Source organism: Pholcus phalangioides, unplaced genomic scaffold, assembly GCF_987345545.1.
Source record: "Pholcus phalangioides strain wild (caught in Gottingen) unplaced genomic scaffold, Ppha-v1.0 ptg000001l_1, whole genome shotgun sequence".
Classification (NCBI taxonomy): Eukaryota; Metazoa; Arthropoda; class Arachnida; order Araneae; family Pholcidae; genus Pholcus; species Pholcus phalangioides.
The window spans coordinates 28,109,775-28,123,432 of record NW_028301594.1 but is presented as its reverse complement, the minus strand read 5'-3'; the positions used below and the strand labels follow the sequence as shown (position 1 = coordinate 28,123,432).

At 31.7% G+C, this 13,658-nt stretch overlaps 1 protein-coding gene and 1 long non-coding RNA gene across 3 annotated transcripts; one reads left to right on the top strand and one right to left on the bottom strand.

Annotated features, from left to right (window-relative positions):
• Nucleotides 1-2,857: 2,857 nt before the first annotated feature.
• LOC149090264 (uncharacterized) lies at nt 2,858-5,555 on the bottom strand. Its single transcript, XR_016192857.1, has 3 exons — nt 5,450-5,555; nt 5,215-5,357; nt 2,858-4,649 (listed from the first exon to the last, which is right to left on the bottom strand). It is a non-coding gene; the product is annotated as an uncharacterized LOC149090264 (long non-coding RNA).
• A 769-nt stretch (nt 5,556-6,324) lies between these two features.
• Nucleotides 6,325-13,530, top strand: LOC149090263 (histone-arginine methyltransferase METTL23-like). Of its 2 annotated transcripts, none has more exons than XM_089233522.1 (6): nt 6,325-6,451; nt 8,528-8,729; nt 9,167-9,271; nt 11,941-12,184; nt 12,494-12,578; nt 13,365-13,530. In XM_089233522.1, the coding sequence occupies exons 1-6, from the start codon at nt 6,426-6,428 to the stop codon at nt 13,528-13,530; spliced, it is 828 nt and encodes a 275-aa protein (XP_089089648.1). In that variant the 5' UTR covers nt 6,325-6,425. The 2 variants fall into 2 exon arrangements, with proteins under 2 accessions (XP_089089648.1, XP_089089656.1); XM_089233530.1 differs by lacking the exon at nt 6,325-6,451 and adding an exon at nt 6,922-6,981.
• The last annotated feature ends 128 nt before the right edge of the window (nt 13,531-13,658 follow it).

Genomic DNA, 13,658 nt, shown 5'->3' with positions numbered 1-13,658 from the left:
CAGGCCTTGATACACCGTAGGAACCATCATATCCCATTATTATAAATAATTAAGAAACTCCACTTTTATGTAGCCATCCTACCTAATAATGGAATAGGCTATAGCCCAAAATACCCGCAATATAACAAGATTCAACTGTATAAGATAGATTTAATTTTTTACTGGTGCACACACACAAAATATCGTTTGGTTAAATATTCATTTCCACCTTTTTCTCACAAAAAAAATAAATAAATAAATCAATAATGTTTCCAATTCTAGGAATCAAAATTTTGTTAAGTGTATTAGATCTTTGAAATATAAAAGAAATTTCTTGAAAGTGTAGGCTTACATCATTTCAAGAAAACACGTTTTAGTTATTAGCCACACACAAACACACATTTTCTAAAACAATACCAAAAAAAAAAGAATTTTTTGTTTCTTTAACTTATCCATAAAGTTTGGCAATTTTTTTTTTTTTTTTTTTGACTCTTCAAAAAAAACAGTTTCCCTCCATTCATTTACCAATTGAAACACAATGTTCTTCACAGTTTTTGTGAATTGCATTCAGTGAATGAAAAAATAAAACATAACTAACAAAAAAAAAAGTTAAATATATAACTTCAATACTCAAATAAAATACCCGATTACAGTCAAACCCTGCTATAACAAATTTCAAGGAACATGTTCTGGTAGCTACATATAATCTAATAATAGAATGATATTTTGTGAAATAAATTTAACAGTCACTCCTACCATAACATGTCACTATAGGGCCCGAAAAATCATAAATGTTAATACAATTTATCTTTTTTCCTCGTAGTTCTGACAAACAAAAATTCATTCTCTGCTCTCCAACAAAGCATCATTTAGGGGCGTGAAATTAAATACAGGTCTCTTCCCTGAAACACATAATAAAATCTCATGCTGAGTGCGTAATCATGCAAATAATTGCCTCTAGCAGTTTATACATTTCGATCCTTCACCCAAAAAAAAATTGACTTTCTATACTCATATTCCCCTTGTTATAAGACAGGTTGACTACAGCAGGGTTTGACTGCATATCAAATGAATGAACAACTCAATTCGCTGTACAAAAATTCACTTCACACACATTACACTGCTGGTCAATTTTTACCTTTCAAACATTTCTTTTTTCATACATTCCACTCCACCTTGTTTAAACATTGAATGCGAATTTTGATTCGCATCAGCAGATTTTATACCTTCAGCAAGCTCTTTCTCGGAATGGAAAGTAAGAATGCACATTTTTCCTTCATTCTTATGCTTTAATATATGCAAACCAAGTTGATCCGATCTTTTGAACATTTTATGACACACTGTACAGATGTACGGCGTACCTTCATTATGAGTCATCATATGTCTTTTTAGATGGTTGTTTCTTGTGAAACCTCTTCCACACTTATTACATGTGTATGGACGAACTCCGCTGTGAGTAAACTCATGGCGCTTGAAATCTTTTTTCGAGTTAGTCGAATAAAGGCATAATGTGCAGCGGAACTGATGGTCTTCTTGAGGGATTCCTATCTGGTGATATTTTTTGTGTCTGGAGAGCGCAGAAGAGGAGTGATACACCATGTTGCACATGCTGCAAGCATACTGGCACCGACCTGTAAAAATAATGAGTGGAAAGATTTCCACAAGAAGTGTTAAAAGAAATCAAATACATATTATTATCTGCTGCAAAATATGTTTCCCTTTTAGAAAAAATTTTATTCAAAATCTCAAGCATGTATACATATAATTTATGCATATCATGATCTTATTTAAAAAATGTTCAATTATTGAGTTTTAATTTTGAGTCTTAGTTAAAATTGTTAAGAAAAAATTATAGTTTCAAAACTTAATTTCATGAACGTAATTACTGCAGAATTTTCCAAATTTTATGAAGACATTAAAAAAACTATCATGCTTCAACACAATGCCAGCTTCATACAGACAGAAATTAAAGTGTCATCTCTTTTCCCAAGTAGCTTTAGCTCTTGAAATAGAATTGGAGGAAAAAAGACAAAGAAATATCAGAACAATTTTTTTTCAAGCAAAAAATTCAATCTGAAATTAACACAAGTACAAGATATTATTAAAAAATATTAACTCATCACAAATAATGAATCAATAACTACAAAATTCAAAAATTAAAACATGCATGCAACTGAATCCCAAAAATGAAGCACTGAGAAATGAAATTTAAAAATATTTGCATAATACATTAAAGCCTATAATTACAAACTAAGTTTAAATAATTTGCTTGCCAATAGAAATTAATCATAAAAATATATTCGCTTCATATAGCCTACAAGTATGAACTAAAACTACAGCATTTATTCAATATTCAAAATTATGAGTAATATATTATAACTTTAAAAGTCTTTTTCTTAATCTAGTTATAATGAACTGTGCAATAAAAAATAAAAAAAATAAAAAAAGGAAAAGGTTCTTGCGAGAGAGATTCCTGTAACGAGACAAAAATATAAATGTTAACTTCATTCAAATACAGAAAGACGTACAGTATAAATAAGTGTATAGACAATAAGTATATAGTATAAATAAGTATAAGTATATATAAATATATAAACCAGATTTAAATAAGACAAAACAGCAGCATCTAGCCAAATATCACAGATTCTCCCTACACATTGCTAATTTTTGCAAAATATATACAATTTATGATCAAATTATGTTGACTGGAAATCTGGTTACGATGATTACATTATCGGTTGATGACAGGTTTCTTTAACTGGCTAAACTTCGGGCATTGGCTGTGACATGAACATGATGAAATTTAAAAAGTGAGAAAAAAACTTGAGCACAACATAGAAGTTGCATACACTATAAAACAATAGCACAAAAATTATTTGGCATGAAAAAAGACAAATTTATTTTGTAAGAAAAGCTTCTTTCACTATAACAAATCCCTGCAATGATAACATAAGTATCAGATATATTTGAGTACAGACACATATAAAATTTAAACACGAGAGTATTTTAAAAAACTTCAACCACAACATAAAAACACGAACACAAGAATTGCTGTGAAAACTAACATCAAATAAATAGCATAGAAAATAACATTAAAGTAACACAATATAGTTGATGCTAGTTATAATTACTCCCCCCCAATTGAAAATGCACTTTATATCTGGGGGGTGTTATATCGAATATCAAATATTTTAGAAGCCAAGTGTATTTCTTTTGCTTTAGCTAGTAATCGTACATGGAAAATTTTAGGCATCAATACTGATTTTTTAGTCACCATGGCAACCTGGGATTTGTCAAGCGCTGAGATAAATTATCACAAATATACACTCTGAAACTTAAAAAAAAAAAGTTACTTCAGGACGACAAAACCCAGGCCACCAATGGCGACTACAAAATCTGCATTGCCACCTAATATTTTATATATACAAAATTTTTCGATTTCATGACATTGTCCCTTTAACATAGGACACACTGTCATGAAATGAAAAGTTGATAAAACATTATTTAGAACCATTTTTCTTGAGAATATAATCATGCTTGGCTCCTAAGAAATCTGACACCGATTCTCAACAAAAGTTAACAGATTTTTGTAGAGTATCAAGTATTTTTCAGGTCTTGACAAATTGAAAAAAAAAATTAGGCACATCAAAATTTTCCGGAGCCAAGAATGGTTTCTGCTCAAGAGTTGAATGGTTTTAAATAATGTTTTCTCACCTTTCCTGGGGGATTTAATGTACCCTTCCCATGTTAACTTTTTACTGGCTGAGTTCAGTTTTGGATTGATCTTCTTGGCTCCTAAGGAATTTGGCTGGTGCCTCAAAATATTTTTATTTGACAAGCCCTGGGTTAAGGAAATCTGTTACACAACAGTACCCTGATTTAACTATCACATCACTGAGGGAAAATCATTTCAGATATAAAATATTGCCAGGTGGTATTATGACAAATAGGAAAAATTGATTTTTCCTTAAATTTTTCTCATATATACATAACATACAATTCTTTTTTCACACATGTTTATTAATATTTCACAAAATAAACGGGCCTGTTTCAAAATACATCGATACAGTCGAATCCCGTTATAACAAACTCAGAGACAGGAGAAATCACTTCGTTGTAACAAAATTTCGTTATAAAAGAATTCCGGGTTTTTGTATTACTTTTATGTAAACTTATCTGGGAAATTAGAAAAGTGTTCATTAAAACAAGATTTTTTGGCTATAACTGTATTCGTTAAAATGGGAGTCAACTGCACATTTTCTGTAAACAAAATGTCATCAAAGGGATTTAGGAAATTAAATAACTTCACTAAAATTGAGAGCATTTCAAATTCTTATAATTTACACACAAATATAGTGCAAATAAATGAAATTATTGTCAGAATTGCAACTATTTTATCAAACATCATAGAAAGAGAAAAAATATTGAAAATTTACAATATTACTGCTTTTTTAGACACTGAATATTATGGGCTGGTTTTTTTATAGATGAAAGTAGGGCTGCAACTGTGGGGAGTAATGGGGTTTTGTGCCCCAGGCGCCGTACTGGAGGGGAGTTTCATTTTTAATCTCTCCTTCATAATCATTAGGGGGTATCAAAATGCATGCTTGTCCCGAATGACCAACCTAGATGAAAGCTTAGCTTGGGCAAGGATTCCAGTCACATCATAGCTGCAATAGAGGGGAAAACATTTTTAACGACTCTACAGGGTGTAAATAATAGGGAGAAAAAAAAACAAGCAGTTAAACAATAAACATAAATTGAACATGAGCAATCGATTTAAAAAATGAATATCAACCAAGTATTTTAGGAGCCAAGCAAATTTCTTTTGAACGAGCTAGCAATAGTTTTGTTATACAATGGTACCCTGGTTTAACAATCACATCACTGAGGAAAAACTATTTTACATATTTACATATAAAACATCACTAACTGGTATTATGATAAATACGAAAAACATTGACAATTCCATGAAAATCTTCTTGTACACACATAATAACATACAATTTTTTTTCAACGATCATTATATTTTTTGTCTATGTCAATTAACATTTCAATTGGTGTGAAGTTATTTAGTTAAATAACTTTACTAAAGTTGAGAGCATATATCAAATTATTAAAATTCATACACACAAATATAATGGAAATAAACCAAATTCATGTCAGAATTGTAAATTTAACTGATTTATCAAATATTGCAAAAAAAAAATTCTTGAAAAGTTATTATATTATTGCTTTTTAAAGACATCGAATTATGTGATATTTTTTTATAGATGAAAGCTTAGCTAGGGTGAGGATTCCAGTCACATCATAGCTGCAATAGAGGGGGGTCCCACATAGGGGAAAACACTTTTAAAGACTCCACAGGATGCAATAACCTGGAAAACACAAACAACTCAACATTAAACATAATCAAACACAAACAATAATCAATTCATACAATCAATATAATTCAAGATCTTTTACACACAATAAAATATTTTCGTGAGTCATTTTCATAAAGGATATGGAAGACACAAAGATAAAAGCAGCGAAACAAAGTTGTTCTAATCAGGGAGAGAAGTCTAGCGACCCTCAACTGAGGGGCCCATTCGTTCTCGAAAAAGGCACAAGCCCTCCCCTAACAGCGGGGGAAAAAAAAAAAGAAATCGATAAGTCGGGCCGACCCGCATAAATATAAATGCAGGTCTGCTGGGACCTTATACCCGAACGGGGCCCCTCTCGAATTCTCCAGAGGACCCCCGTCGAAACGCTCCCCCCAACGGAGTTATAATTCCATGAGAAATATCCCTCCTGCCCCTTCTTGTTGTTGATGTGGTGGAAAGAAAAAAGAAAAAAAGACCCGCCGGGAATGGGGGAGAAAGATTTTTACTGCGTTTCGTATTTTATATAACAGATGGCAGTAGCAGTGAAAGTGAAGTTGTGATTAAACGCTGAGCTATAATAGCTCAGTGTGATTAAAAAAACTAAATATACACATGCCATTTTATTCATCGACACAATATTTTCTACACTATTTGAGGAATTTTTTAAAATAATTTACTGTTATTTTTTTTAATTTATATTTCCAAGTCCAATGGATATCACTTTTTGTGACAATTAACGAACAGTCATCTTTCGTTTTATCACGTTTTTTTTTTTTTATGCTGATTTTGATCAGCTGATCCAAGAAACTGTCTCAGCAGAGATTTGAAGTCAATTTCATGTAAATGAAGGAGAATTAGAGCCAAGTATTCTCGAATTGAAAAGGAATGTAAAAAACCCCGACGCTCTCTGATGTAGTAGAAAATAGAAAAAGGTCACGTGATTTGGGAAGACACGACCGTTTCAGCTTTGGTCAAAACCGTCTGCATTGATCCGAATGTTTGTTGTCAAACAAATTTCATTTGAAATTTTCGGTTTTCAAAATAGCACGTGTAGATGTTTTCACTTTTCTCTGAAAGTGAATGGTGGACCAAGTCCAACGTTTACTGTTAGGATTTTTTGTATTTCTCAGAGAAATCAAAGAAAAAGGGAAATAGAAATTCCTAATGCATTTCGATACGCTAAGTGTGTTGTTTTCAGAGAATGAAAAACATCACGCTGACCGAGGATCCCACTTGGATTAGTTTCCAAATCTTAATTCTTGGTTGCTCAGCGGAAAGGGAAAAATATATTTCCAAGTCTCCTATAACGCACAGGCGTTATAGAAGTGCTTGCGAAGTGGAGCTATCTGAATGGTCTATTTGAATTTTCTTGCAATTCCTGCTTGTAATGGACTTGAGCTATAGATGATTGTCTTTTACGAATGCATATATATTCGGGCCTTCAAAACTTCAAAAATAAATTAGTAAACAACAAATCAACACCATGGCTTAAGCTCATTATGAGTGGGTATTGTAAGAAAATTCAAATAGACCAATCATATAGTTTCATTTTGCAAGTAACCAATCAGGGCGTTATAGAAGACTTGCACAGGCGTTCAGCTTCATTCTGCTGAGGACGTTTGACTTGGAGAGAGACGTATATATTTTTTTATTATATTTCTGCTGATCAACTCAGAGTTGAGATTTGCTTACAGATCCATTTTTTGTACTCTGAAGATGACACCCATAGTATATTGAATGCATTAAATGTTTTGTATTTGTCTTTTTCGTTCATGATTTTTCTGTGTTCTATTAGGCAAAGTTTACCCACTCTTCCATCTTTTGTATTTGTTTGTAATAAATTTAGTAAACACAAAATGATTTTCATTTTCAATGTTTAAATCTGGTGCTGATAGAATGTATTTGATCAATAGTTTGTATTTACTGTCGCAAATGGGTAGGGAACCTGAAAGGGCTTTGAGAGTGTTAGTCCTTTAATCACCCAAAAATTACACGGTGGGCGCTAAGATGTGTGCTTGCCAAATCTGACCAAGTATCTTAGTTGTGGCCCTATTTTTATTTTAGTATTAATGTTGATAATGTGTTATTTGTATGAATAATGTAACTTTATAAAGGATTATATAGTTTGACTTGAGTTGGAAGTACTGGGAAAAAATTTTGAAGAGGAGGCGATGGAACAAAGTTTGAGAAACTGGTTCAAGTTGTTAAAAAAAAACTAATTTGCACATTTTGATTTTGCCTGGTGAAGGTTAGGTAATGATCCTCACAAAGAGGTCTGGAGAAATAGACTAAATATATCTTTAATTTACGCGCTATGAATTCGTTAGAAAGTCAATAGTCTCATTAAAAGTGATGACTTAAGGGTCTGCAGGGTATGCCAAAACCCTCTTATTCATAATTGAGACTGATATGAAGAGGCCTTAGGCAAAGGAGGAATGTGATAGTTATACAAGATATTTCATCCTTACGTTTTCCAAACTTTACATTGAACTTCGCACAAATACACCAGCTTCCTTTCCAATTATTTAGTTTGAAAGCAAGAAAAATGATGCTGTTTCATTCTTTTATGATGCCCCCATTAAACTAGGTTACAAAATTCACAAAAGCATCAGTCAACGTCTCCCAGTGACATGTTACTTAGCGCGGAGAAGAAGGTTTTTAATGACATTCCAAAATCAACATGATCCACTTCTTGACTTATTGATCTGTTTGGCTTTTAAAAATAATCAAACCAGAGGCACGATAAGTTCCTTTTTCCATGACTATGAAACCAGATTTTTCTAAGAGAACGTTTTATGTGCCTAGTGTAGGGCAAAAACACTGATTGGATAAAAAAAAACCTGAAATGCATGTTTTCAACCAATCAGCATTTTCACGCAAAAGAGAAATCTGCTCTTAGAAAAACCCAGCTTAAGTGGATTTGCAAGACCATCTTAGATGTACGCTCCCCCACCCCACTCTTTTTTCTGTACGACAGTTTCGGAACTATTTTATTGAGGCTAATATAATTTATTATAAATGATCACATGCAATTTTTTGGAGTGTTGTTAACAAAAATTGTGTTTGCAATTGAATATTTTTTTTGCAGATCGTATGTTACATTAATAAAGTATGCTGTACTTTTATATTTAATTATTACATTTTTTACTTCACTAAAATATAGTTATTCATTTTTCAACTAGGCAGATGTCTGAAATACATAATGAAGGCTTCAACGTCAATTGTATAGAAGAAAAAAAATCTAGCAGGACATTCCATTTCACTGATGAAACTGACTTGATTGAAGTAAGCTGCAGTTCATCTGATGAGGGCGATCAAATTGAAGGCTGTGTCTCAGAATGCCACAAATGTGGTGATCAATGTTTAAGTGTGACAATTTTGGAAGTAAGTTGTAGTTTTGTTCTAAGTCTTCTGAGTAGTTTAAGCCAGGTTTCCTCTCACTAGCCAGGGTGGTGCCCTGGCTAGTGAGAGGACATGGGTTTGATTCCAGGCAAGGGCAGTTGAATTTCTCTCTTTCCTAGATATATCTCGCATCAGCCAGCTCTTAAAAACCTACGTATGGATAGCAGAGTGACATCACATCTGCTGATATTTTTATGTAGTTTTAACTTTCATAGCAGTTAGTTCATAATTTTGATACAACAATCAAAACTAAAAATTCTACTGCTCAAAAGAAAACAAGCATCCCAGAAAAGGGGACAATTGTAAATAATGGGTTAAGTTGAGCAAGATAGAGCAGATATTATTCAGTGGTTTAAAATTAACAAAATTATAGTTCCATAATTTCTTAGACATTAAATTTTTAATACATTTTTTTTCAGGTGCTGAATCCAAATTATGGAATGTATGTGTGGCCATGTGCTCCAATATTAGCTCAATATATCTGGTATAACCGAGAAGTTATCAGAAGAAAAACAGTTTTGGAAGTAAATTTTATTTCTATTATGTTGGAGTTGTGAAAATAATTGACATAGTGTGAAATTCTATGAGGATAAACACTAACATCTAATGTGATTTAATCGGTGCTTTGCCAGAAGGTTGTCAAAAATAAAAATGTGAATTATAAATTTGAAAGTTCATTGAGGAACGATTTATCATCAAGGAAGAATAATGTTTTTGTGAATTACAGAAGCATACAGTGAAAAATGCCTATATAACTATAGTCAAGGGAGAAACATATCACAATGAGGCATTATCATTATAGATGGAATATATTAACACTGTGAAAAGTGTATCAGGACCGATTATGATGGCAATTATCATTCTAGGGGGGTATCCTTACATAGAATTTTCATTGTATATAAAAAAAGTTACATCAGCTAGAAATATATATATATATATAATGACATGTCCAGACTAACTCACTGATTCATCAACGCTGAGCCGAAACCACTGAAGTTATGAGTATGAAATTTGGTCAGTAGTTTCATTTCATGAAGTAAAGACCCACTGAGAAAGAAATTAGTAAAATTTGATCCCTAAGGAAGTCATAAGTGGTTCACAAAGGTAACATAGAGAAATCACTCCGAGCCAGAACCGCTGGAGCTATAATTATGAAATTTGGTAAGTAGTTTTATTTCATGACTACAAAAATGAACTAAAAAGGTTTTTTAGAAATTTTATGCCAAAGGAGGTCATAAGAGGTTACATAGAGAAATCTCATGCTTCGCCGAAACAACTGAAGCTATAAATATAAAATTTTGTTTTAGTTTGTAATGTAGAGACTCACTAAAGAGATTTTAAAATTCAACAACTACGGGGGGTCATAGGTTATATGACGCAATCATCTCTGAGTCCAAACAGCAGAAGCTATAAATATGAAATTTGGTGAGCATTATATTTTATAATACAGAGAATCACTATGGTGGTATTTCTGAAGGTTTGACCTCAGGGGGTCCAAATTTCATATGGGGGAAATCATTGTAGAACAATTTTGTGATTACCAAATCCAGGCGAGCAAAGTCCCAAGTTACAGCCTGCATAAAAAAGTAGAGAAATTTGCTTTTTTTTTCATGAAAATTGATGAAAAATCCAAAATGGATTGAAAATTCTGTTCAATTAAATTGAATAAATATGATGACAATGAACTTACAAGCATGCAGATAAGTTAATAACACTATAGATAATAATTCAACATTGTACATCTTTTCAAAAGCTCAATATTTTTCCACTTAAGATCCTGCTTTTTCAAATGTTCTTTTTTTTTTGTGATTTTACTCCTTTTCTTTCTTGATAGTACAGTAAAACCTGTCTTTAATGGAAACGCAAGGGACTGAGATTTTTCACACCAAACACAGGTTTCTGCTCAATACAGGTTCAATTGATATGTGTAAAATTATTTAAGGATCTTGTGTGTGATTGAAATAAAATAAAAAATAAATTAATTGAAGACAAAATAGATAAAATAATTAGTCTCTAATTACTGAATACTGTATTTAGGTTTTGACAGCATCTGTATAAAATTCCAACTTACACCGTTGTTCTTCTAAAATAACGACCTTTACATTCCTTTTAACTTCCTCAAAAATTTTCAATCACAATGTCAATATCTGTTATGTCATGTTCAGTTTGTGCATTATCGTCTATGTTTAGGAATAATCCTCAGCATCAGGGATTTTGTGAGGGAAAGAACATGATTTTGTCGTCACTACCACTTTAAAATTTGATTATATTATTATAGTGTTTTTGTTCCCAACTAAAATTTTCCACCCCTGTAAATTTCACCGTCAGGGCAATTGCCCCTCTCTAAGTAATTCCAGCCCTGCTCAGCCTTGCGATCACGGAAGGCACACGGCTTGTATACAGTTTTGTGTCTTGGATATCAATTGGAAATTCAATCCTTACACTGATTTCTCCAGTGGAAAAGTCTCCTTTTACGAAAAATTTTGTTACAATTTCAGAAAACAACTGCTTCATTACATAATATGGCTTATCGAAACCGCAGTATCAAGTACAGAAACGGGTTTTGCTCATCTAAGGGTGGATGATGTAGAACTCACATTTGCAAGCATAGATGGTGTAAAAAATTTCGGTGGAACACTTTACATTTTGTATGATCCTTTAGCAAAGCTGTATTAAAGAGTCTTCTTAATACAGCTTTGTCCTTTAGTCTATTGGTCGCCAAACACTTATAGTGCTTGTGTGAAATTTTCCATTAAAGGGTAAGATTTTCTTTTCCTTTTCTGTATTAGGCAGGTTCTATTTAATCCAGGTTTTTTAATGTGTATTTTGACATTGAAATCGCGGGTCCGTAATATTTTTCCATTGAAGACAGGTTTCCGCTTAATACAGGTTTTATTAAAGACAGGTTTCACTGTATTAGAAAAAAAAATATTGAAACTGAAAATGATTGTAAGGAATTAAATTTTTTTTCTTCATTTGTACTATACATTTAGAAGTTCCATAGGCCTTTCGGTTTTTTTTTTTTGCCATGAACATTCACTTTCTAATGATCACAAATTCTAATCTCTAGTTATCACATAATTTAAAACCAAACATTCTTAAAAAACAAAATAATTTTCTGCGGCATGATAACAATAGTATAAACTTACTTTCCACATACTTTTAAGTTGATAACTTTAATTTGATGTTTCAGTTGGGTGCTGGCACCGCTTTACCATCTGTAGTTGCAGCAAAATGTGGCGCTAAAGTTATTATAAGTGATGCTGAGAATTTAAGTGAAACTCTTCAAGTAGCAAAGAGGAACATGGAATATAACAAAGTACCTTCCAGTGTTTACAACATCATTGGAATCAGCTGGGGTGTTTTTAGTCCACCTTTCTTAGAAATGAAGCCTGTGGACATTATTCTTGGCTCTGACCTATTCTATGAACCTGAAGGTAAAATCATCCTGTCCCCTCATTTATTAATAATTTTGAAATGAGAATTTGTAGTTCATGAAAACTGCATATTATTTGAAAATTTTTATAAGTGAAAATGACTTACAGAACCTGAAAAAATTTCATGTAAAGTATGTATGACTGAATCATGTTTCATGGAATGTTAACATAGCCTACCTGAATTATGATCAGTATTACAGCTTACCATATTATTTTCAACTTAACATACCCAACACTGGCTCTAATACAGTAGATGAATGATGCACTTTCACAATAACTCAAAGATATATTTTCTGAACTCATTTTCAGAATTTGAAGATGTGGTGATGAGTGTAGCGTACTTATTAGAAAAGAATGCTCAGGCTGAATTCTGGTGCTCCTATCAAGAGCGCAGGTAATTTGTGATTACTTAGATATAAAATAGATAAATTAACCCAAAAATTTGTATAAATGTAGTCTTTTAGTTTTAATTATTATGATAGAAATGCAGTATAAAAAAGGACAGACATTCCAAAATTTATAATATTGATCTGTTGTTATTTAGTGTTCTAATGGTATTAAAATTTATTGGATAATTTAATAAAAAATTATTTTTTCTGAGATAAATATTATATACACGATTTATTTTTTATTATTTGCCTTTTATACATGCCACCTTCTTTCTAGGAAATTAATGAATTTATAATTATTAAGAGCATCATTATAGTGATGCTCTTCCTCTTTCTCAATTCAAGTAGGTAAGGACATTTTTGTCCTACCAGTGTGATAAAAAAATAATTTTATAGAGTAATTTCACTCACATTTCTAAAATTTTGAGGGTATTTTTGTAAATTGATTTTTTTAAATGAAAAATAGAGAAATAACTATTAAAAAATTATCTAAAATTTGAAGGAATATTTTCAATCAACGAAATTTGGAGGAGTAATATTGAACTTTGATGTGTGAATCACACATCTACATGCATATTGACAAAATTGCTTCATTAACCTAACCAATTGAAAAACATAGAAAGTTGCTTAAAACTGGAACTTGAAAAAAAAAGATGTTTGGTCTTCACTTACACAATCAAGAAGTTTAGAATCAGTGTTACAAGTCATAATGTGAATTTTTTTTTAATCTATTTTTTTTCCAATACACAGTAATATATAAAATGTTATTTGCATGTTTTTTTTCACTCCAGCTCAGATTGGAATATCAATCAATTGTTACTGAAATGGAATCTTGATTGCAAAGAAGTGCCATTGGACGATTTTGGTGTTCAAAACTCAAATTATTCTTTTTGGAAAATTCCAAGGTTTCAGAAACTATGTCTTTATGTTATGAAGTTGAAATGTCATTCCAGTTAGCTCTATTTTTATTAATTAATATAAATGAGAAACATTGTATAAAATCAGTCATGAAACTTTTATTTATCAAGTTTAATGTCAAATTATTTACAGCCTTTTCTTCTTTTTTGTAATTTGTATTTTAGTAC

What these genes read in the sequence shown, in the direction of transcription:
- LOC149090263 (XM_089233522.1), top strand. Translation starts at nt 6,426, where the DNA reads ATGGTGGACCAAGTCCAACGTTTACT. An exon ending in GAAGAAAAACAGTTTTGGAA is followed by an intron (nt 9,272 to 11,940) that starts GTAAATTTTATT and finishes TTGATGTTTCAG; the next exon opens with TTGGGTGCTGGCACCGCTTT. An exon ending in CCTATTCTATGAACCTGAAG is followed by an intron (nt 12,185 to 12,493) that starts GTAAAATCATCC and finishes ACTCATTTTCAG; the next exon opens with AATTTGAAGATGTGGTGATG.